Genomic DNA, 25,006 nt, shown 5'->3' with positions numbered 1-25,006 from the left:
CAGTCTCAGTGTTTTTTATTTGTATTAAAATTGATTGTTTTTTTTTGTTTTTTTAATTACAAAAACTGTTGAAATAATTTTTGGACATTTTGTAGTAAAATATAAATATTCTGTAATTAATGATATATTTCGCCTTTTATGCTACACAAATAAATATTTTCAGAGGAAAAAGCTTGTCTTTTTCTCTTGAGTTCACAATGCATTTGTTAAATAGTTGATTTAGTACCAATAGTTATAATACTTTGCTTAATTATTATATGCCAATCAGACACCAAAAACGACAAGTAAAAAGTACTGAAAGTAGCAATTTTTATTTGCGTTAAAATTATGTACAAGTAACCAAAGACATTATTTTGAAATTGGTACAAATTTCATGTTCCTGCAGTTGGCTTTTCGATAACTCTTACCTCAAAGAACACAACTGAGAAAAATGCAGTATAAAATAAAACAATTGAATTCAGAAAAGTAGTCTATCTAGTTCTCCAACAGCCAATATTTACAGGAGTATTTACAGTTCATGTTGCTTCATTCAGTCCCCCGCTGTGTGACTTCCTGTTGTGATGTTTGGAGCTCAATGACACACTGCAGGACTCAGTGCCCAGAACTCGACACTGACTACCTACAAAATACAACTCATAGTGTTTTGTGTAACAGAGTGAAATTACAACAGTTAAGCGTGTGAGAGAGAGGGGGAAAAAAATGACCCTAGCTTACTTTTGCCAAGCTGTGTGCATTAAAAATTAAGTTATTTCAGTCTAAGCCCATGAAAGGACTGACAACGGCAGCAAAACACAAATGAGCCTCCGTAAAGCTTACTGTTAAGGGCGATCACTTTAGAGGCAAACAAACAATAGAGAGCTTCTGAAAAAACAAACTTGAAGACTAGATCGGTTTGGGTCAAAATTGTACTGGCCTTTTCAAAGAGAAGTCAAGCGCTAAGTTCAATCTTGTATTGAAAAATAAACCATAAACAAAGGACAAATTCCAAATTTATGAAACCATCTAGTGAAATGTGGGATGAAAGTTTGTTGTGTGGCTCAGTTTAACGGTTGAGCATCAAGGTCACGGTAGACTGTAACCAGCGCCCTGTAAAACTGCATTTATCGTTTACTCTCACAGCAACTTTGGCTCTAACCAAACCCTTGGTAGCAGTGCATGCACAAGAATTTTCACAGAACCTGGGTTACTGTGCAACCATGACCCAAAACCCAAGGATGTGATTTACTGGCTTCAAAAACGCATTTGAATTTATACAAATTTCCAATCATCTCTCTCATACACAATACGATTATGCAGCCAAGCTTTTGCATGATATTAATAAGTTTTACTGTTGATTTTGAGCCTCATAAGGTTTGGAAATCAAGGTTAAGATCACAGTTAAGGTTATGGCATTCGGACTATATGGTTATGAGTCACGACTACTAAAACATTCTAAAAACGCTTTGTCCCTTTCCTGCCCTAGCGAAATGGAAAGTGATGTAATTTATTCATTCGCAGACCTCTGACACCGCGCTATCGATTAAAAACGAATTTGTGCAACACAAAGGAAGCGCATCCTGAAGTGAAGAGAATGGTTTTGAACCAGGAGGGCATGTCTTCACTGCATTTCAAAGAGGAACAGAATTGCGAATGCTGTTTTGGATTCGCCCTCCAATCGTTCAGGTCAGTGTTGAACGCTCTTGAATTTACAGACTTGAAAGTGGAATTAAACAAACAGAGGGGGAGACATCCTTTAACAAGTTTTATCAAAGCTACTCTCTATTTCTGCCAATGAAAACAAACTTCCAAGGCGACTGATCAATAGATGGCAGGATTAAGGAGGGTTGTGATGCAAGAAACACGATTAAGCCTTGACGAAAACATTTGAAGACGAAACGGATAAGCAACTTGTGACAAACTCAATCAAAACAGCTCCTTTTAATATAGTTGTGTGTGTGATGTGCTTTAAACTTCATTCTTTACAGTCTGAATGAGGAAAGTACTGGTCAATGGTGATGATGGGTTGTTTTCCAGGTGTGTCAGGCTGGGCAGGGGTGTACTGAGGTCTGTGTGTGGAGCTCCGCAATCACACTAGCAGTGTTCCAGATAATCAATGACCCTGGAGATAGACTTCTGGCCCGTGGTGCCCACATCACACTGTAAGGGACACAAAGACGATTGGTCGGTCAATAAGTGTAATTTTCTTATTGGTTTTCTTTATTAAATGATGAAGCAGAACATTAGTATTAATATTACAGCATGCTTACACATATACCTACCTACATATATTTCTATATTCATGTTGCATAATTTCTACTGACAGGCCAATTAATCAGTCGATATTTGGCCATTCTGAGATTATAGTGGATCAGTTAACCCACTCAGACAATTAACAGAAGAGGAATTAACAGAATTTCTATCACGGATCAAACTTTATTTCAATGTCACTGTTGAGCATCAAGGTCATGGTTAATTTAGTCATTGTGTTAAATGAGAAAAGCATCAAATAAACATCACAAAAAATTTAGATATACAGTACTGTGCATAAGTCTTAGGCACGTCAGTATTTTCACCCCCCAAAAAGGTTTTAAGCCAGTTATTTATATCTTTTGCTGTAGTGTATCAATGGGAAATATCCGTTCACATTTCCAAACATTCATTTGGCCATTAATTGTAATAATCCAGTGAGAGTTTTGAATACCCAATAAGACTGATAACAGCCGGTGCTCCATATGGAGATCAGAGCTCACCATCATCAAATCCGTCTGTGATTACATGAAGAAACATATGAAACCGAGACAAACCAAATCCAGAAGAACTATGGCCTGGCCGTGTCTCTAAGAGATTTTAAGAAACCTGCCTCCAAAGCTACCTGAAAAATGATGCCCAAGGGTATCTGGACAAGAACTGTTTTAAATGCAAAGGGTGGTCACACAAAATATTGTTTTGATTTAGTTAATTGATAAATAAAATCTATTTATAACCGTATTTTTTGTATTGTACAGTATCTTTGCAAGCAGGTTTCTTCAAGCATCTTAGAGACACGGCCACAGTTCTCCTGGATTTAGTTTGTCTCAGTTTCATCTGTTTCTTCATGTAATCACAGAGATCAGATCAATGTGTGGAGCACCGGCTGTTGTCAGACTCCTTGTGTATTCAAAATTCTCACTGGATTATTACAATTAATGGCAAAATGAAATGTGAACGGATATTTCCTATCGACACACTACAGCAAAAGATATAAATAACTGGCTTAAAACCTTTTTTGGGGGGTGAAAATACTGACGTGCCTAAGACTTTTGCACAGTACTGTATTTCCAGACCAAAACAGTTTGGTTACCAACATTCTTCAAAATATCTTCTTTTATGTTCCGCAAAAGAAAGAAAGTCATACAGGTTTCAAATGGCACAAGGGTGCGCAAATATAAATAAACAGAATTTTCATTTTTGGGCAAACTGTCCAAACTGTCCTGAAATTATTTTTTAAATGAAATGCTACTCTAAATAATAAACTAATACCGCCAGTAGGTGGCAGTAGATGTCTAAATTAGTAAAGCTAGGTGCGCACTGTACGATTTTGGCCACGATTTGGGCGTCCGAGACTAATTTTGAAAACTCTAAAATATTCTTCTGATCCCAGGCTAAAATCTGTAGTCTTTGGTCATTAGTTTGACATATTCACCGCCAGCTGATTAAAGACTGTCGATGAAATTTTACCTCAGACGAAATTCTGGCCGTGTCAGAAGATATGGTGCACAGTCCTGCACTGTGACTTTTCCTACGACGTCTGTCAAATTTACTTCTTTTTTAAGACAAGCCATGATGAAAATTAATGCTAGAGCCCCCATTTCAGTCCCGCATGTAATGCATCTCACAGTCACTGAACGTGTATGGGTTGATGTAAAACTCCAGACAAGTTTTCATGCGCGCGTCCGTCTTTAACGCATCTTGACTGTCGTACAGTCTGACATAAATGGCAGCTGAGATCCCACAGTGTGACATGAGGATTATGTTCGTACAGTCTGACAAGCAACAATTGCAAAGGATTATTATGAATCGCACAGTGTGCACCCGACCAAAGTCCCTTTAAGACAAGTCATTTCACTCGGCGGCCATCTTTGAAACGGCTCTCGGGCATCCTGCGCATCATGCCCTATCTCTTTGAATGGGGAAACATCAAATTATCCAAAACTGTTCGCCAAACTTACGATTACATTTCATATTTGAAATCACCAATGAAATCTGACAACAGCTGTCTTATAAATGTTTTACCCAAACGCTCGAATCATGACTGTAAAAAAACTATTTTTTAGGCTGGATCAAGCTAATGTGCATGCGCAGACCTAAAAGCGCGTCTCTTCTGCCATGTTTCAGAGGCACGCGTCTGACTGTTTCTATAGAAACCAGTGCTTCTAACGGCTGCTGCAGTGACACAATGACTTTACCAGTCAGCAATTGGCTCTTATTTAGAAGGCGGGACTTATTCCGCCATATTGCGCGTTACACTTTATCCCATTCAAAACAATACAAGTGACACTTCTTGTGTTATCCTATAGTCTTTGACCCGGCTTAAGTCATCGAGTCAATCATTCATTCGATTTGTTCAAACAGCTGATTCATTCAAGAATGAAGTAAATGGCTCTTTTTATGAATGGGACATTGGTCATTGGTTCACTGACTGATTTGTTCAAAACGCTGATTCATTCAGAAACGAATCACTACTGTGTTGCTCAGAGATGCACAACTTAACTTTTTTTATTGAACTGTTGTTCACACACACATACATATATGAAATAAAATCTCATATGGGGCATTTTAACTAAAACTACATTCTACAGGCTACACCTCACAGTGAGTTGCCCTGATTCACGTTTGTCACCAATCAACTTATATGAAATGTAAGTTGAACTATGAAAGTCTGGGGAGGGGTGGGAGAATTAAATTATTTTAACACGCATTTTAACTCCTTCCAGTCCCAACAATGATCCCACCAGTCAATGGGTTTTTGGTTAAATGGCCGAAAATGGGAGTAGAGAGGTTGTCATATACATCAAACGTCATCGCAGCAAACTCGCACTTTCCAAATGGTAGATTTTAAATATTGAAAGATTTATTGGAACCTTACTGTTGGTGACACTTGAAGTCATGTGACTGTCTATTGCATTTAGGCTTTAAAATTCATTTATTTGTGTTCATTTGTAAAGATTCTCTTGATGAACAAAATGAGCAAGAATGGTCACAGAGCTTATTTTCTGCAATAAAGGAAACCCAGGGAACCAGGGTGATTTCAGGGTTGGCCCACAAAATGATGCCATCCCTGCAGCACTTTATTAACATAATAGCAGTTATATTGAAATAGTTGCAAATTGAAAAATTTTGCTGGTATGGACCACTGAAATTGTTATCGTGACAATTATATTATCAGCCACCCTGCTTTTTATATATCAGCATCAGCCATTGAAATATTATATTGGTCAATTACTTGTGTACTTACTGTAAGGTTCATGAAATTCAAGAACTTCTTCAGCATCTCTGTCATGACTGAAAAATCCCCTTTTGGCAGGTTTTCCCTCACAGTAGTCACATTCATCTGAAAGAGAAACAGAATTAGTAGCCGGTTCCTCCTGCGAGGTTACAGTACACTGCAGGCCGGCTCTGAAAGAGTCTAGAGATTTTTAAAGCAGGTCTCTGTTGATCAAAGTAGCAGCACTACATCTCTGGCCATCATTTTTTCAGTGCGCTCCAAGTCTCCATGGTACTCGATCTTCAAAAACGCATCAAAATCAAATATTTCCCTCTTTCCAAAAGCTTGGATGCCTCCTAACATGAATCTAAAGTGCAAACAGAATGATGTGCCTTTCAAGAGAAATCCTATTTTGAGTCAATTTGCTTTGTTTTTCAAAATCAGAATCAAACTTGACCTTCAAAGTGTGCAAACATGCATCCAAAAGGAAAAGTGGGTGAAATAAACAAAGTATAAATGCCATCTCTTTTTGTTTCTGCGTCTGGGCTGTGTTTATTGGCGAGACAGATAATGGCTGTGTACGTCAGTCAGAAAGCAACAGAGTGGTATGAAAGAGAAACAGAGGAGTCCATTACAGACGATTCAACAGCCCACCTATTAACGTCCTGAAAATAAAGCCATTAATACTGGCAAACACAACACAGGGGCTTTCTTCTGATACCTGCCCTGAAACTTGAAAACTGCAATTTAGACAAACAACCCTTAAACCTTGCAAAGGTGAAGGAATTTGAACAGCAAAAGCTCTGTGACAGTAAATGCTATGCTTATATTGGTCCAGCCTGGGTTTGTCCTGACCTTAAAGAGACTGAGGGCACAAGCGAGCACTTGTTGAGGACTGAAAGATTTTCTAGATCAAAGGTAGATTCTTGGCATAGCTAAATGCATACCTTACATGAGGAAAATGAGGAAAATGTAGGTTCTGAGAAGACAGAGAATACAAACCATTTATCAGAGATACAAAATGGAAAACACTGAGGTACATGAGTGTGTTACTTACTGGGCTCCCCTGGCACAGACAGCCCAAAAGCAGTGCAGTGTATGATGCCACAATACTGTCCTCCATGTGCTTGCCAGCATGCTGAAGAGCTGGAGACAAAAATCACAAGACAGATTTCTCAAAATAACTTAAAAACATAAGTGTGCATATTTACTAAGGTTTGAGGTTTGATTTTTCAATAATATGAGCTCAAAAAAAGGAATATTCTATTTATACAAATTAAATGTAATGAAAAATGTGTTTTGAAGTTATTTTTATTCACTTTTGTTTTTAAATTTCAAAACAAGATAATTATATGCACAAGCAGCATACACTATACCTGCTTTGTTGTTCTTACATTTTTACATGACAGTTTTCAACTAAAAACAGAAAACGTATGCGTTTTGGCTGTTCATTTAAAGGGGTGGTTCAATGCGATTTCACTTTTTTTAACTTTAGTTAGTGTGTAATGTTGCTGCTTGAGCATAAACATTATCTGCAAAGTTACAGCGCTGAAAGTTCAATACAAACGGAGATATTGTCTTGTAAAGTTAAGGCATTTTAATGCCTACAAAAACGACCGGTTTGGACTACTATGAGCTTCTTCCCGGGTTGGTGAGATCATAAACCTGCAAAACACTGCCCCCGGGAACACGCAACAAAGAGGGCGAGGCCATGTTGTGCAGCATGTGGAAGCGGAAGTGTTGTGTACACCGGACGAGAGTGACGCAACGTGTCAAAATATAATAGAACCCATTATAATCAGTGATATTTTCTACACTGAATGCGGCGCTGAAGACAGCTTCCAGAATCTACAGCTTCCAGAGTTTAATGCTGGGTTTGCACAAAGGCTATTACTGAAAGAAGCGGTTCCTACTTTAAAAGCAGAAGCTGCTGTTTATCAGCCCCAAACGATAAGATCGTTTTATTGTTTGTACATGTCTTTTAAACATATAGTTCTGTTGTTATTTTTGGTTGCATCAAGGATGTAAACAAAGACCAACTCATTTTTGCTTCGCTAGCTAGTTAGCTAAATTCTAGTGCATACTTCAACAAACACCAACAAAAATCTATGTTCATAGACAAACAGTTGTTGATGCTATAAATTAAACACTACCTTTACAAAAATGCGACTACTCAGTCATGTATTTGGCTAAACAGCATCTAAACACTTTGACACAAATACAAAATGAAATACCATTCGTAAACGTCCTTTAAAAAACGCGATTGCAGAGGTTCTGCTTGACCCTCTTCATCTGGTTCTGATTCGGGCTCAATTTGATACAGTAATATAGATGCCATTATTTACATTTCCAGCGAAGCCCACGTAAGCAGAAACCACTAATGGTAAGGGGCGTGGTGTTTCCGGACGATTCGAATCACGATGGTTCTGGATACACTGGGCCAGCTAAACAATCTGAGGAAGTGGCTTCATAGAAGCAGGAAGTCAAACGAGCCGTTCAAATGACAATGGAAACAGAGGTGTAGAATAAAGGTAAAATATATGAAAAATACGGCTTAAAAAAAAAAAAAAAAAAAAAAATTGAAAGCATTAAGACGTTAAACTGCGCCGTTTTCAAAAACTTGCACTTATCTCCATATAAACTGCAAAAACCCGTAAAACCGTGTTTAGTCAATAGGTAGGCGCATTTGATGTGAGTGCTCTGTTAAAGAATGCATATGTGCGCAGGCGCACATTCTAATTGAAAAAGATACTGACACTTTTTTTTCATGTACTGTAAAGCTGCTAGATTTAAAGCGATCTATTGTATAACGTGCTATATAAACAAATGTGACGTGACTTTACTGGAGTGCTGAATTGTAGATCTGGTGCAAACATATCCACATCGCTATGATCAGATGTTTTCTTAACTGCTTTTCTAACAGTATATCGCTGGTCATGCATTTCAAACTTCTTTTTACGCATAAGCGAAAATGAAAAAGTACTTCGCTGTAAAATTAATCGGGGCTTTAAAGCAGAATATACACAGGAAGATAAAGGTCTTGCACAAGCAGCTTTATCTCTGAGGCTGCACTCGATGACTACAGAAGACAATTACATAATATTATCTCTGCATTAGACTAACTGTGTATTGTAACTATCAGAAACATCAGAAAAATTAACTAAGGCCAATTTTGGGCACCTCAACAGCTTCTCTTTAATCTGTTCCTCCAATTATAATCAAATATGAAACTTTAACAACAGTGTTACTAAACAACAGCATTCATTCATCTGAGATTCGTCGCCCACCAAAGTGGCTCATGGAGGAAGCTCAATTTCCTGCAATGGCAAAAAAAAAAAATACATATATATCTGCATTTGGCTAGTCCCATGGCATTGTGAGTGAGTGTCTACCTTTGTTGAGATCAAGTTCTTCATCCTCCTCTTCCTTCTTCTTGTCCTCTGTGGTGTTGTTTTCTGAAGCCACCCACTGGATCTCTTCATTCGTTTCTTTCCATTCTCCGCTCTGGTCCAATTGGGGCTTTGGCGCATCGTTGATGAAGTCATCCGTCTCCGCCTCCGCCAACATGGCCGCGTGCTCTCTTTGAAGGAAAAGCTATTCATGCAGAAACAGAGGCAAACTAATTAGTTTAGTTTGTGAACCAATTAGTGAATGAAAAAAATTTGGACAACAATTTAAATCTCTAAAATTTCTCACCACTAATACTAATGCTGTTCTATTACATCTTTACATTTCTATTACCCCGCACACACATTAATTAAAACCTTTGTATATATGTATATATATATATATTATATATATTATATATATTATATATATTATATATATATATATATATATATATATATATATATATATATATATATATATATATATATATATATATAAATATAATAAAAAAAACTCACATTCTATACACCACAATGTACACCTATGCATAATTTTATTTTATGTACACCAAAAATGTAATGCAGTAACAGTGATGTATGTAGTCATGAAATCAGAGACCTTCACACAATCCGGTAACTGGTGGTCCCATTAGATGCAGTTGAGACGCATGCCATTGGATCACTTGGGACACCAAGATCTTAATAATAGGTGTACTAGGTCCTGTTTTTCAAGCCATGAGCCACTTAAGAGTGAAGCATGGCCGTGCAGTAGTAGTTTTTCTGCATGTCTGTGTGTGTTTATACCTTCACCAAAGCAGCGATGGCACCGAGAGATCTCTCAGTCTGCAACTCATCTTTGTCAGACACACACATCGAGTCCCAGACGTCACCTCCCTCCATTTGCAGCTCCACCAGACAGTGTCTGTTCCTTGCGCTGTACTCCACGAGATTAATGAGCAAGCCCAGACCCTACAACCACACACACACACAATGAAATAAACCTCATTTAGATCAACCACAACACGAACAGAATTTACAGGATTTACTTTAACAGTAATGTCATACACAACTGGTTTGCACAAATACTAACACACATATATATATATATATATATATATATATATATATATATATATATATATATATATATATATATATATATATATATATATATATATATATATATATATATATATATATATATATATATATATTTTTTTTTTTTTTTTTTTTTTCCCACCATATAAATATTTTTTTATTTTTATACACTTTTAAATTCTTAAAAAAAAGATTTAGTAACAACTATAACTTAACAAAACGAGAAAAACCAATTAATCAGTAATTTGTTTGCATTATAACTTAATTTTCACAAAAAAAGTCTCTGCGAAGTTTAAGCAACTAATTAATTTGTTCCTAATGGAAGGAGTGTATTAACGCATTACAAATCAACAAAATATTAACCACTCTAAAAAGTAATTCAGGGGGCCTGTTACCACAACTTAAATAAATGCATAGCTGCAAATTAAAAAAAACTAATTTATTGATTTAATTAAACCTTTGAAGTTTATTTAACACTGTTATTAAGTTTAAACATTATTTTGTTGAGTTCTGTTGACATAATGTTGATCATTACATTAACTTAATTTTGGGTCTAATATAAACTCACATTTCTGCTTTAATTGAATTTTAAAAAAATAAGTTGTAGTAACTTTGGAAACGGTTTATAGTGTATTTCTAGTTCCCAGCATGCTTTGCATGATTAGTGTTTAATGCTGTTATGTTTGGCTTTTAAAAGAGTTTCAGTTATGTTGAAATTTTGGTGGTTACCATTGTGCAGTAGACAACATGAAGGTAAACGCTACATTGACTCTATAAGCAATAAATGTGTTAATGCCAGTGACAAGTAATATCTTACTTGTTCGTTAAATATAAATGCTAAATAAATTACATTAAGCATGTGCTGTGGATTTTACTGAAATAGATAAACAATTTCATTGGAAGTACCTTAAAAAAAAAAAAAAAAAAAAAGAAAAAAAGATGCAAACAGTTGCATCAGTTTTTTTTTAAGCAACACAGTTTTATAATTACCAGCAAAATACATCCTCACAAATAAACATTGTATAGATCTGAAACATCACATAACACATTTATTACAAATCTGACCACATTATGGATTTTTCATTTGTAACATTTGAAAGCACTCTGGAACTCCTAGTGGACACTGCTAGTCCTCACTGAATGTATACTAACACAGAGTGATATTAGTATAGCTGTGTACTCACCAGGACTCTGATATCGAACCTCTGCTCCTGCGGCAGGTACTGCGGGACCCTGAGCACACAGTTCAGTGCTGTGATGATTAACTCCTCCTGCTCACCTGTCTTTGTGCTGCCCCATTCTACAGATAGAAAACGCACTCAATAGCTGCCGTATATACGAGTTCAAAGTTAATCAGGGATTTTCTCTGACTGTTGTTATCCAAGCTGCTCACATTTGGCTTATGACCGAGTAGTCCTGCATTATGCTGAAGGGGTTGGCAGCAAAACTAGCAAACAGCTAGCCAAAGCAGCACTGCTAACAGAAATCCATTTGGCACATTGAACAAAACCCATGCAAGGAAGCCAAAAGACTCTTATTGACTTTAAGCCTTTCAAAAGCAGAATAACAAACGTTCTATTAGGCATAATGTAATGAGACCGTCACTGCGGCCCAGTCGCCTGATTGTTCAGCTGAACAGCTTCCAGCCCATATTACAGTTCAGTGTTAGGGAGTAACTAACTAAAAGCAGCAATATAGATCTGTAATGACTAATCGATAATAACCAATAATGTGTATCATTACTGATTAGTTGGATCTGTGTGCTGGAGAACCTCTGTCAGTGACAACACATTACAGTAGTAAAAAAAGTTTCATTGGTGAAAAACATATTTGAAAAATGGTGGTCACAATGCTATCGAGCTGCTGTGGGAAAGATTCCAAATTCTTGACTAAAGCCAAGAATATTCTTCACGTTTTGACATGAACCGAACGTTGGCATATGCAATCGATTTACAGTTTGGGGAGTGTTGGGGAGTAACTAACTAAAAGCACCAACATTACTAGGTCTGTGTGCTGTGAATGGAAAACCTATGTCAGTGGTATCACTTTAGAGCAAAGAAAAATGCTTTTCTATGGGGGAAAAATGCCTTTGAAAAATGGCAGTCATAAAGCAAGCCGCTGAGGAAAAGGTCCCACAAACACTTTAAACATGGTCATGAGCATATTTCACTGGAGTTCTGTCAGGTGTGTGTGTGTGTGCAGCTTAATGCACTTGAGGTATTTCCCTCCAGCGTAAGACTAGCAATTTACATTATCATCAATAAATGTTAGAAATTCACACAAGCATTTATATTTCAGAAAAAAAAAAAATTGCCTTAGAGTCACCATTAAACATTCAAACACTACACTAAGCGAGAACATAGATATTTGATGTGCTCTATATATATATATGTGTGTTGATCAAATACCGTACTTGCTTGACACGAAAGAACAAACCTCACTGGTTTGATGCATGTCATTCAGGCATAGTTGAGTTTCCGTAATTCATGTTGCGTAAATATAGCCATTAAGCTGCGTCTTAAGAACTAGTTTAACCAACTAGCAATTAGTTATTGCTAATCATTCTTACCTTTTTCAGATTCAAATTAGACCAATCTACCTTTTTATGTAACTGACTTAAGTAATAACCAGTCCTGAAGAAAATATTTCCATCTCGCTCGATTCATATGGATTAAGTTTACAATGTTTTTTTGAACTTTTTAAAATGTCAAAAGTTTTGTTGGAATGGACTTTCAATGGTTGGGGGTGGCAGGTGAGGGGGGAGCAGAAATCTCTCAGGTTTCATTAAAAATATCTTAATTTGTGTTTCGCAGATGAACTAAAGTCTAAGTCTAGATGAACAAAAGTGAGAAATTGATGACAATTTCGTTTTGGATGAATAAACCCTTTAAAAAGTACCTTGCAGCTTGGCAAACTACAGTTTCAAAGTGGCTTTTTCAACACTGTTACATTTACAATGCATTCCTTCGCTGTCAAAAGTAGGTTTGTTTTGTTAAATGTTCTGGTCTTTGCACTTACCGTTATCATGTGTGAGATTTAACAGGACTCCAATGATGGCTCGCATACAGTCTTCTACGGCTTTCCCCACATTGCTGTTGCTGCAGTAAGGAAGCGGCGTGCCTGACGAGCACAGGCCTCTGTTCACCTCTCGGCTGTACCTCTGGATCATCTCCTCACAGTGCCGTAACGCCCTAAAAAAAGTCGAAGATGTCATGTCCATCCAAATAATTATTATTTTAATATTCAAAAACATCTTGAAGGGACAGTTCCAATTTTTTCACATAAAAGTTATTATAAAACTTCAGAAGTCTTGGAATATGTAGTGCATGAGTCAAATTGTTTTTAAGTTTCTTTTCATCGTATGAAAAAGCACAGCATGAACATTCTTCAAAATATCTCCTTTTGTGTTCCATCAGTTATATGGGTTCAGTACAACATGAGAACCAAAAAGTTACACATTTTTGAGTAAATTAAATTAAAGGTATTGGTTCTCAACTGGTGGGTCTATTCTGATAGCTTGGCAGAGAGCAGAAGAAAAAAATAATGCAAATATCAAAATGCAGCTAACCATATAATTGTGCATAGTTAGGATAATAAAATAAAGAGCCTTATCCAGTAAAAGGGAGGATGACACTAAAAAGTTGTGCATCCAATAAAACTGCTGTGTTTTGGCACAAATTCACAACTATAGTAAATTAATGCCTCTTCTGTGTCTCATAATAATTCATGAAACTGTGTGTCCTTATCCTAAATGATGACAGTTCTCTTAATTATTCACAACAGCATGTGATGCTTTCCTATGACAGATGCTGTGAGATGTAGATGTAACATGTACAGTAAGTATGAGTGAGAGGAGCATTCATGGATCACAAGTGAGTGTTTTTGCTCTGTAAGAGTTTCTGTAAGAGACATAAAATCTCTTCCAATGACCCAGTCTCCTAAACAAACGGGATTCATCTGCACCTTGACTGTAAAGGGTCTTTAGAGCTCCTTAACTTCTTGAATAAATGCTAAAAAATAAGTCTCAAAAGTTATTAAAAATGCAACAGCGTGTTCATATGTATACTTTTGATTTAAATTAAAAGCAGTCACAGGATATGTATACATTTATGCAATTTACGTCAAACTTACTAAACCATGTATAATATTAGGGGTGCAATGGTTCAGATTACTCAAGGTTTGGTCTGTATCACGGTTTTAGGCTCACGGTTTCGGTACGGTTTGGTATGTGCTATATTCAGGTAAAAAAATTACTACTGTCAAATAAAAATAAATAATCAAACAGCACAAATAAATACAGTAAAGCAAAGATACAAATAAATAAAGCCCTTCAGGTTTTTCATGTATCCAGTTTTCAGGTAGAATTTGAATAAAGTAGCTAATAAAATGTAAAACAACATTGCATGTAATCTTATCTGTATAAAATGAAATAAAGATCAATCATTATTAATTATTAAGTTACTATTCAGTTAAGAGCAATGAGTGATTTCCTTGTCTTTTGTTGTTTGATTAACACTTAAAAAAAAACAAAAACAAAAAAAAACACGTTCAGACAGTAGGAATGCAATACGCAACAATACACGGATCAGTACACTGATACTGAACACGTGTTCTTTTTTCGAGTGTATAAGTTCACTTAAGACATAAACCGACTATGCTTGCTGGGATACTTGCCAAGCCCAGCATGTAGACATCATTTTATGTAAATTTATCCATTCAAGAACAAGACTTAAAAAGACACCTCAATATTTGCGCACTGTACATGCACTTCAGATGAGTGCACAAATCTTCTCACAGAGCTCGCTTAAGTTGTCTTTCGCGCCTTGCACTTGATGTTTAAATTATATAATATATGTTTTGATTCTGTTGCATGTTATGGTGAATTGCCGCATGCATTTGTGGGGAAACTTTGATGCATTTTTGATGCTTTCCAAGGCCACTTTTGTAGCATTTTTCAAAACTGTGATGAGAATTAACTAGTGCTGAAACAGGGGGTTTCAGGACCCTTTAAAACTTGGCACTGTGAAGGACAAAATCTGTCCTGCAGCAAAACCAGCTGAGAAACACTACTTTAAGGACCCTTGCACTCCATGTGTTATTGTAAGCACAAAAATAACTGCTCTTGATAAATGAAATCATAAATTTAGTCTTTCACAGGGCATCAAAAGCCTCTTAGTGTACCCCGGCACAGTGACGTCACATTAGAACATTTTAACGACTCTAAATCTGGTCCTACAAGTGCTCCATCAGCATTTAAATAATGGCCATTCAGAGTAACACTCGAGATGGAAAAACAGCCTGCAGCATCCTAATGGATCACATTTACACTGCTGCCAGGGTCAGCAGACACTAACACAAGCTGCATTAGCTTTCTCTAGAGGGGGAAAACTTAACTCTTCCTCTCTATTAGTCCCCAAGATGTGTGTGTGAGTGAGATAGCAAGAGAGAGGCAGTCAGCAACCACAGCACAAGCGCTAACAGTATGACCAGCTTCATGCAAAATGCTACTAATGCGCTTAGCATAATGAGAGGTCATTAGCGAGTGAGATGGGAAATGGAGGTAGAGGTTCATGTATTCATCTATTAGTGGGGTCATTATTAATGCAAGCCTGCCGTACTCTCTAATTGAATTAGAGCCAGCTGAATGAGCTCTTCCAAAAGTGTATGTGTGTGAGCTGACTTTGTTGACTCATCTAGATCCTCTTCATATTCCTGAGCACCCGTGTTTAGTTTGCTGTGCACTCTCTGAAGCATCTGACCCTGTCTAGAGAGCTGGGCCATCAGCTCATAATTACATTAGCAGTGAAAGAGAGGCCAGACTGCCCCAAGCAGACAATTATGAGCTAGATTTACCATAACAGATGCTTAAATATGCTTTACTCTCAATATGCAAACTGAAATCTGAAAATGTGAGTGGTACTTGCCCATGTTAAAGGGATAGTTCACCCAAAAATGAAAATTTGATGTTTATCTGCTTACCCCCAGGGCATCCAAGATGTAGGTGACTTTGTTTCTTCAGTAGAACACAAATGATGATTTTTAACTCCAACCGTTGCAGTCTGTCAGTTGTATAATGCATGTCAATGGGAATTCCATCTATAAGAGTAAAAAAAACATGCACAGACAAATCCAAATTAAACTGTGGCTCGTGACAACACATTGATGTCCTAAGACACGAAACGATTGGTTTGTGCGAGAAATCAAACAGTATTTATATAATTTTTTAACCTCTAAAACACCATGTCCAACTGCCCTGCGCATCCGGTTAGTGAGGTCTGAACGCGCTCTGACAACGGAAGTGATCTCTCGCACTCATTGAAGCAAAGCGCGAGACATCGCTTCCGTCATCAGAACGCGTTTGCTGACCTCACTAACAGGATGTGCAGGGCAGTTGGACTTAGTGGTGTTTTAGAGGTAAAAAAATTATACAAATACTGTTCAGTTTCTCGCACAAACCGATCGTTTAGTGTCTTAAGACATCAATGTGTCGTCACGAGCCACAGGGTTTAATTTGGATTTGTCTGTGCATGTTTTTTTTGTTTTTTTTTACTCTTATAGACGAAGTTTCCATTGACATGCATTATACAACTGACAGACTGCAACGGTTGGAGTTAAAAATCATAATTTGTGTTCTACTGAAGAAACAAACTCACCTACATCTTGGATGCACTGGGGGTAAGTAGATAAACATCAAATTTTCGTTTTTGGTTGAACTATCCCTTTAAAGGCAAAAACACTGCTTCATGGGCGTTTTTTTTTTGAGTTTTTTTTAGTTTTTTCATTGTGTTGCTAGGGTGTTTGCTAGTGTGAATTCTTACTGGCCCAGCACCCATGTTTAGTTTGCTGTGCACTCTCTGAAGCATCTAACCCTGTCTAGAGAGCTGGGCCATCAGCTCATAATTACATTAGCAGTGGAAGAGAGGCCAGACTGCCTCAAGCAGATGAGCTAGATTTACCATAACAGATGCTTGAATATGCTTTACTCTCAATATGCAAACTGAAATCTTAAAATATGAGTTGTACTTGCCCATGTAAAAGGCACATGGCAGGGCGTTGCTTCATTGCTGTTTTTTGTTTGTTTGTTTTTTTGGAGTGAGTCTATGTAACTTTTTGTCTGTTTTATCATCTGCCAGGCAAGAATTCTGATTGCTTGAAAAGTATGAGCATGAGTATGAGTGTTTGGTGAATTAAATGCAGAGAATAATGGAGATAAAAATATCAATTCACAACAGTGATTTCTGAAACCAAGGCCAGAAAGTTTTATAATACATGTTGTGAAAGGTACAATCATAAAGTAGTCAATATGACTTGTGCACTAGGTGGACCCTTTTCATAGAATGTGATAAAGCATCCCACATTTAATATATTTAATAAAAATATATATATATATATTATATATATATATTATATATATATATATATATATATATATATATATATATATATATATATATATATATATATATATATATATATATATATATACATATATATATATACATATATATATATACCTATATATATATATATACATATATACAGATATATATACATATATATATATATACATATATATATATATATATATATACATATATACATATATATATACATATATACATATATATATATACATATATATATATATATATACATATATATATATACATATACATATATATATACATATATACATATATATATATACATATATATATATATACATATATATATACATATACATATATATATACATATACATATATATATACATATAAATATATATATACATATACATATATACATATAAATATAAATATATACATATATATATATGTATATGTATATACATATATATACATATATATATATAGATTCAAAGTCTTCTGAAGCTTTGTATGAGGAATAGACCAAACAGAAGTATTCAATAATAATCTCTGACAAGTTTCAGTTGATATTCAAATATGGAGCATGCAGTTCTGTGATATCAGATGCAAATAGACTAGCTTTATGGTGCTTGACAACTCCTGATAGAGCTGTCAAAAGTACAGACTTTGGTACCAATCTGTACCGACGTGGTACCGAAGTCTGTACTTTTGACAACTCTAGCTCCCGATATCAGTATACTTTCATTGTAAACAGTGTGTATGCAGTGTTTGGAATGACATGAGGGAGTAAATGACAAATGAGGGAGTAAATGACAAATGACATTTATGGGCTAACTATCCTTTTACATGCTCTGAAGTTGGACTCTTGAGACGGTATGCAACTCTCGTTAATGTTTGAAATGATTGGTCTCTTTAAGAAATGTCAGCATGGCTTGAGCTGTATCAGAGGGTGTTCTCTGGCACAGCAGTTCTCTGCGCTTATGGTCTTGGCAGCTGGTGCTGTTGATAAAATGTTCCTGTTGCTGTTGGGGTTGTTAATGAGTCTGGAGGCTGTCTGCTGTAATGAGGAAAGCTAGCACAAAGTGCACGGCTAACCTGCACCCCTGCCTGACTGAACAGTACCAGGGTCTTACTGCCAAAAACAGTCAGGTAAACATGAAGAGAACTGTTACATTACCGTATAAACCACAGCTATACTGCCGAACATCTGCATTTGTTCTGGAGGCACTTACTTCGCTGAAGACACTATGAGTTGAGAGTCCTTGTACGCAATCAGGTAGGCCTGGTTTTCTGGATTGTGAACAGTTACCTGTATCAAATAATATCATATTTAAAATATGTATTTAAAAAACAAATCCTCTTAAATTGTCCCAGCATAGACAGATTATTGTATCTGACTCTGTTGTTCAATCTATAGTAGGTTAATATCAAGGTTAATGCAGTCTGTTTATCCCTAAGAGAAATCTACTCACTCATTCTGCCAACAAGCACAATAACCAAAATTCCCTCACAAAAACATAGCATTAGACATCTAAAGTTATAAAGATATAGCAAAAAGCATTATGACCAAAATCTTATATCACAGTATGTGTAATATTATGATAACATCTACACAACGTTCAAAGTTTGGGGTTGATAAGATTTTTAAAATTGCTTTTCTAAGAAATCTCTTACGTTCACCAAGGCTGAATATATTTGATCAAAAATACAGTAAAAACAGCAATATTGTGAAGTATTATTGAAATTTAAAATAACTTTTCTATTTGAATATATTTAAATATGTAATTTATTCTTCTGGTGCAAAACTGAATTTTCAGCATCATTACTCCAGTCTTCAGTGTCATTCATATGATTCTTCAGAAATAATCATTCTAATGATGATTTGATGCTCAAAAAACATTTATTTTAACAAATGCTGAAAACCGTTGTGCTGCTTAATATTTTTGAGGAAACTGTGACGCATTTCAGATATCTTTAATGAATAGAAAGTAAAAAAAAAAGCACTTTAACATATAAAATATAGATGCACCAATTATTGGCCGCCGATATTTATCGGTCGATTTTTGATCAATTTACAACCATCGGCATATCAGCTTTAGCATGAAAAAGGCTGATATAACACACCGATGTTTTATTAATTAACTGCGTGAAGACACTGAGCTGTATAATGTCTCATGCTTAATCCAAGATTAACCCATAATCTAAAATTCCTGCTGTGCTGCTGTCTACGTTTTAATGTTAATCAAAAAAACAAAAGATAAAAAGCATTAATGTGTATAGGGCCCTATGATTATCGCGACGTGGTCGGAATTGCGTAATCCAGTCACAAATAGAGTTTACTGTATGACGCGGAATGCCACAGAATGTGTCAGAGTTTTGATGAATAATTAAAAAGTAGTGAATATTAGTCTGTGAATATTAAGCCGCAAAAGGAATATTTAAATATGAATACCGCATATTCTGCATGTCTCTGTGTGAATGAATGGCGCAGACGTGCAGTTTCATTTAGCCTACCTCATATATACACTGAAGAATGTGTGATGCTTGCCCCAATATGTGAGACAATTGATGAACTTCATCTCCAGAGTCACTTCGTGAGAATTTTACCGTTTCGTTTGAAAAAAAAAAATCTACCGTCATATCATAAACACACAGAAACTCAAGTAGAAGGTCGTCACGGCACCCCGTCAAAATAAAAGTTCAGTTTAACTTGAAGTGACAGAAATGTATTACTGTTGTACTGTAGAATTTAGCTTTGTCTCAATGTAATAATATATGGATTTAATTTATATGGTGAAGAATATGCAGTTATTTTACATAGGTTTAACAGTTTTCAGATACAGAAATAAAGTAAACCAACTAGGGCTGCACGATTAATCGCATGCTATTCTCACGCGCATTTCGTCAGTAAAGCCGGTTCCCTGATTACCGCTAAATCGCCATCACCTGTTTTTAAACGGAGCGCCTTTTAATAGACAGAGCCGTAGTTCACAGACAAGCCATGCAATATCGCGTTCATTATCGCAGGCGATTCATCTGCGATATGAACGCGATATTGCGTGGCTTTTCAGTGATCTACGGCTCTGTCTATTAAATGCCGCTTCATTTGAAAGCAGGTGATGGCGATTTAGCGGTAATCAGGGAACCGGCTTTACTGACGAAATGCGCGTGAGAATAGCATGCGATTAATCGTGCAGCCCTAAAACCAACCTAAAAGCACTGCTTATGTCATGTAGGCTCTCTTTGTTGTATTTATGTTGGCCTGCGGAATGTTAAATGGCTCCAATCCATTTTCATTAGAAATAATTTGATGCAGCTAGTTAGTAACAATGTTTTTTTTTTTTTTTTTTTACTTTGCTGATTTAAAACATGATCGAAACACTATCTATTTTAATGACAAATGTTAATGACAAATATAAGAGCAAGTGACAAATATCAGTATCAGCCAATAACTGTTTGTTAAAAAAATCCTGTCAGTGCATTCCTATTATACATATCTTTACTGTCATTTTTTGATCAATTTAATGCATGACTGCTGAATAAATGTATTAATTAAATACTTAAATAATTAATTATTATTATTTTAATCTTACTGACCCCAAACTTTTGAACTGTAGTGTATAACACAATAAGACCACCGAAGTCACCGAAAATGTCTTGTTTGTAAAAACCATGTGAAAGCATATATAATTTTATTCTGTTAATGCTGCAAAGTATGTGAATTTTAATTGAAATGTGTATAACCATGTTAATGGGGTTTGCAGGTTCAAGGAGAAACAGCCTGAATCTACTTGATATAACTTATTCAGGGCACTTTATCCACCTTATTTTTAAATGTGTGAGGCTTCTGGTGTCATTCGCTTCCAGTTATTTTTAGATGTACAAAACTATTTGTTATGCTGCTTGATATTGCAAACTGGTATTTCTTATAGAATGTCTCACACATTCACAAAAAAAAAAAAAAATAAATACTTCGGCATTGCAAAATAAAGTGGATAATGCACCAAGTTGCACGTAACATAACATATGCATAACAAGCAGTTTCTAAGAATCACAACTCAAAAGTGTGAATGAGTATCAGACTTACACTTTCTAGGACACGGAGACATCTCTCAGCCCCCCACAATGACGCCACTAGGTTCTCCTTATCATCCTCCCTGCTCAGGTTCTCCACACACTCTTTAACTGTGAGGAAAGACACACATGCACAATTGCATATAAACACACTGTTAAAAGCATCTTATTCTAAAATGCATGCATCTGAAACAAATAGGATGGCCATGACTTACTAAAATATTAACATATCTCTTTGCACTTCAGTATTAAATAACAAATAATAAACAGATCTTTAATATTATACAGGTCACTTCAGCAAATACACAGTAAAAGCAGAAGACCTTTATCTACAATGTGGTCCAGGCCTCCCAGAAGCCGGAGTTCTTCTTTAAACCAATCCCCTGCTCTCTTCGATGTCAATGACAACAACGTCTCCATGGCTAAATGTCCCGTCTGAAGAGAAAAAGAAAATGCACAATCAGTCTGAAAGATATTATAAAAAATACTTTCAGTTAGAATGACTCCATTATGCAAATGTAAAAGTTCTATTTGCTGAACAGAACATTAAAACAAATGTAAATGGAGGGTGTGAAATGCAAAGAAACAAGACTTGATAAAAGTCAATAAGTCTTATGGCTCAAGCAAAAACATTAAAACAAGTAAATATTATAATAGTTTAGTAAAGGGTGTTTTGAATTAATTTATGGGTGAATTTGGAGACAACATCTTGTAGAGGGTTTTATCATGCTGTGCGTTCATGTGCTAACAGTCTAAGTAGGCGTTCACACAAGATGCGTTGTGTTCAGTTTGTGTATTTTTAATTGCTGGCCTATGTGCAAATGCTCCAGACAGATGTCTTTGACCAGTGTGTCATGTCTTTTTTTCAACATCAGCATTTTCAAAAACTGCATGTCAAGTAAAAACAGCTCAACTTAAAATCTGTGAATTCTACATCTTTCTGATGCATTCCACCCAGCTGTTTTTGAAATCATCCTGTGAGAACAGCTTACAAAACCTAGGCTGTCAGCAGAATGTTAAACCTTCTCAGAGAAAGAGTCCATAATTTCACCCAAAAATGAAAATTATCCCATAATTTACTCACCCTCAAGCCACCCTAGGGGTATATATGACTTTCTTCTTTCAGTCTGGCTCTTCCAAGCTTTATAATAGGACTGAATAGTAACCAGTATTTTGAAGCCCAAAAAAAGAACATCCATCCATCATAATAGTAATCCATACGGCTCCAGGGGTTTAATAAAGGCCTTCTGAAGCTAAGCGATGCATTTTTTTACGAAAAATATCCATATTTATAACTATAGACTATAATCACTTGCTTCCGGTAACATCTGTCCACACATTCACGAGAGAATAGGGTTACGCCGGGTATGACGTAGGATGTAGGAGTAACGTAAGTTTAGGTGAGAGTAGACACCACTCGTGGTTCGAACAAATAGGGCTGGGCAACAAACTCAAGCTCCTTCAACATTTCTCTTTAAAAATTCTCATTTTAGACTTCTTATTCGTGACCAGTGTTTTGTTTTGCTCTATCCTCTACCTTCCACGTTTGTCATCATGTGTCAGGTCAAAGTTAACTCTTCAACCGGAATTGACTCGGAATGAAAGCCAGTGATTCTAGTATATAAAGTTATAAATATGGATATTTTCTTCAGAAGGCCTTTATTAATCCCCTAGAGCCGTATGGATTACTTTTATGATGGATGGATGTGCTTTTTTTGGCTTCAAAATACTGGTTACTATTTACTCCTATTATAAAGCTTGGAAAAGCCAGAATATTTTTTAAATATAACTCTGATTGTGTTTGACTGAAAAAAAGTCATATACACCTAGGATGGATTGAGGGTGAGTAAATTATTATTATTATTTTTATTTTTATTTTTATTTTTTTGGGGGGGTGAACTAACCCTTTAAAAGCCAATTTTTTTTTATTTTTTACATTCCCCATGTTCAACAATAAGGTCAATTTCAAATTAAAATTATTTGTGAATCACTCAAATTAATCGGCTCATAAAATCAACTTGGTGAACCAAATCAACAGACTCATTGATTGATCCAGGTGTCAAGACTTTCTGTGAATACTAAAATATTTATCAGTTATTCAAACAAAGCTATTATAATGTTTCAGAAGACACTTTTTAGTTTGATTGCCCCTTTTTTTGAAGCATACAAACTCCAGTCCCCATACTTTTTAATTCAGAAAAAACAGCCAGTATGTTCTTGTGTTCCATGGAAAAAAGTCATAAGGGATTTTGAATGACATGAGGGTGTGTAAAAAATATTATAATTTTGGGGTGAACTATTCCTTAAAAAAAAAAAAAAAAAAAAGACTAGTGACCAAATAGATTTTGAAAGCATCCCTAGAATTAGGAATGCACCGATACCATTTTTTTAAGGACAGAGTAAGTACCGATATTTTTTTTTCTGGTACTTGCAGATACAGATACCTACACATTTGTTAATTTATTTTTCGATGATGTGGCAGTTTTCCAAGCACAACATAGTGAGACTAATGAATGTAGGACAGCTTCTTCATTATTACTCCAATGAAAAATGTAATAATTTTTACGTGCTTGTCACAAACTTAAAGCACAAATTTCAGTGCCCAATAACCTTCAAAGGGCAAAATTACCAAAGTCATAATAAAAAACAAACAAACAAAAACAAACATCAAGTCTTTTTAAACCTGCCTTTCAAAAAGTGCTAAACAAATATTACAGAACAAATGTTTATAACATAACCTGATCAGATTTCTCATGGTGGAATATGGGACGAATGGGTAATATGATCATGATATGAGAAATTTTATTTAATGATATATATATATATATATATTTATATATATATATATATATATATATATATATATATATATATATATATATATTTATTTTTTTGTCTTATGAACGTTAATGACAGACAAATATTTAATTAGGCTACTGTCATTTTAAGACCGTTTAAAGGTGCTAAAGAGGAAGTTTTGTTTTATACATTTTTGCAATATTACTTGAAACTGTCTTTACTAACTGATAAAAGACTATTTATTAGGTGCACTGAAAGGAATAATATTAATATACATCATCTGTTCACGAGGTAGGGCCATCACGTAAACGATTGGCCCTCTGGCTTGTCAATCACTGCCGTGACATTCCTTGTGAGAGACGTGTGCGGATTGGCCCTCTGGCTTGTCAATCACTGCCATGATGTTCCTTGTGAGAGACGAGCGCGGCTGCGCGCTCCAGTAACTTTCCAGACTCCACAGGCGCCACATGCGATGTTTTTGTCCGGAGACAGGAATAACAACTACAGTTTATGAGTTATTTGCGGTGAGTCCGACATAATGAATCCAAAAAACACGACACAGCGAATGCCGGTGGTAAACACTCGTGTTCCAATACTCGTGCACGAGTTTTGGGAGGCGTTCCTTTGAAATGAGCTGTGAAGGAGGGGGGCTGTTCTTACGCATGCGCTCATTTAAAAAACCCAGTAACAGTCTTTGGATTCTCAGTCGACGAAAAGATCCTCTTTATCACCTTTAAGCCACTTAAGCCATAACCGACTGTATTTACATGAGATACTCTACACGATGGACATTTTGACAACTATTTGTGCATTTG

At 35.8% G+C, this 25,006-nt stretch overlaps 1 protein-coding gene across 1 annotated transcript in view; it reads right to left on the bottom strand.

Moving 5' to 3' along the window:
• Positions 1-299: 299 nt before the first annotated feature.
• waplb (WAPL cohesin release factor b) overlaps positions 300-25,006 on the bottom strand; it is a 63,979-nt gene continuing 39,272 nt past the window's right edge. The window contains exons 11-20 of the mRNA XM_067369032.1: positions 21,716-21,827; positions 21,406-21,503; positions 18,551-18,627; positions 12,949-13,121; positions 11,115-11,230; positions 9,637-9,801; positions 8,836-9,037; positions 6,501-6,589; positions 5,474-5,569; positions 300-2,136 (exon numbers count right to left, since the gene is read on the bottom strand). Of these exons, the coding sequence (XP_067225133.1) occupies positions 2,071-2,136; positions 5,474-5,569; positions 6,501-6,589; positions 8,836-9,037; positions 9,637-9,801; positions 11,115-11,230; positions 12,949-13,121; positions 18,551-18,627; positions 21,406-21,503; positions 21,716-21,827 (1,194 nt within the window). The 3' untranslated portion in view covers positions 300-2,070. The remainder of the gene's footprint in view (positions 2,137-5,473; positions 5,570-6,500; positions 6,590-8,835; positions 9,038-9,636; positions 9,802-11,114; positions 11,231-12,948; positions 13,122-18,550; positions 18,628-21,405; positions 21,504-21,715; positions 21,828-25,006) is intronic.

The sequence above is a fragment of the Chanodichthys erythropterus genome, chromosome 19, assembly GCF_024489055.1.
Source record: "Chanodichthys erythropterus isolate Z2021 chromosome 19, ASM2448905v1, whole genome shotgun sequence".
Classification (NCBI taxonomy): domain Eukaryota; kingdom Metazoa; phylum Chordata; class Actinopteri; order Cypriniformes; family Xenocyprididae; genus Chanodichthys; species Chanodichthys erythropterus.
Note: the sequence above shows the minus strand (reverse complement) of the source record. Positions and strands in the feature narration are given on the sequence as shown.